General features: G+C 48.3%; 1 protein-coding gene across 1 annotated transcript in view; it reads right to left on the bottom strand.

Annotated features, from left to right (window-relative positions):
• LOC101627729 (2'-5'-oligoadenylate synthase-like protein 2) overlaps positions 1–1,055 on the bottom strand; it is a 7,021-nt gene extending 5,966 nt beyond the window's left edge. Inside the window, 2 exon segments of the mRNA XM_012730836.1 lie at positions 629–901; positions 998–1,055. Of these exon segments, the coding sequence (XP_012586290.1) occupies positions 629–901; positions 998–1,055 (331 nt within the window).
• Between the last annotated feature and the right edge of the window lie 301 nt (positions 1,056–1,356).

Here is a 1,356-nt window from a genome sequence, read left to right as displayed (position 1 = left end):
GGAGAGGTCTGCCACACCATGTGGTCACCTCCTGGGCAGGGGGAATCGAACTCATGCGGAAGCGGCTTTAGATTCTCAGTGCTGCGCCACCAGGGAGGGCCTATGGAATTTTTTTAATGGTTTAAATTTGGTCAGATACTGACATTTTTCTATGGCTTAACCCAAATGATTATGCTATTTAACAGGTTGGCACGCTGAGTCTTGGAGGGGTTAAATTGCTTACCCAAGGTCACACAATTACTAAGTCTTGGAGTCCTATTTTAAGACATTAAGAACCCTAACTCACTTCTAAACTCCAAAGACCTTCTAAGTGCTTGTTTTCCAGGAAGTCTGAGAAGAACCCTTTCCTTGAGCTGGGTGGGAATCCATTCTTTAGTAAAATGGATTCCCCAGATAATGGGACATGGCTACCCAACCACTGATGGGAGGCTGGACCTTCAAAGTTTCCCTCCAGTCCCCTCCTCGCACCCCTGAAAAGAGCAAACTCCATCCTCTTTCTATTGATTTCCACTTTCCCAAACCTCCCCCAGGCCAGCTTGGTGAAGACCCCCGTACCCCTCTCCCACCGCTGAAGACCCCCGTACCCCCCCCCCCAAGTTCTCTGGATCAGACTCATTCCTTTTATTACCCAGGGCATCAAAAGCTGGGAGCACGTCCACTTTAATAATGTCACTGTCCTTCTTGGCCTGTACCTGGAAGGACAGGGATCGGGGCCCCTCTTCTCCTATGCTGATGTTGTAGGCCAGTTTCTTGCTATACTGGGTAAATTTCAACTTTATAAAGTTAATGATGTGTTGACGGAGAAACCCCTGGCTTTGGAAACTGGAGAAGCAGCTCAGGAACAGGACCAAGTCCACGTCTGATGCACAGTTCAGTGTTGATCCCTTTCCAGAAGAGCCACCTTGGGGAGGACAGCAATATTGAGGTATACCTTCCCTGAGGCCTGAAGCCTAGAGGCTGTGGGAGAAGCCAGAGGCACCCACGTCAGGATGCTTACACAGGTCACACAAGGTGGCCTTGGTCTCCATCAGACATGTGGCCTTTGCTGTGGGCATTACCACCTCTTTTCATGCACTGGAAAAATTAAACACCTGCTGCTTAATTCAGATGATACAAAGGAAATGCAAAGCCCCACCCACCCCACACCCTGCAATCCTCCTCTAGAGGCAGCCACAGTTACCCAGGTTATTGAATTCGGATTCAATAAACAGACGTCTGATGCTTAGATCTGGGCTAGCCAACTTGGTAGCTGATGGCCATACGGACTCTTGACATTTAAATTAATTCAAACAAACTGCTTTCTTCAGTCTCACTAGCCTCATTTTCAGTGTTCAATAACCACCCACGAGAGCAACT

This window comes from Condylura cristata, unplaced genomic scaffold, assembly GCF_000260355.1.
Source record: "Condylura cristata isolate star-nosed mole 26May11 unplaced genomic scaffold, ConCri1.0 scaffold00029, whole genome shotgun sequence".
Lineage (NCBI taxonomy): Eukaryota > Metazoa > Chordata > Mammalia > Eulipotyphla > Talpidae > Condylura > Condylura cristata.
Note: the sequence above shows the minus strand (reverse complement) of the source record. Positions and strands in the feature narration are given on the sequence as shown.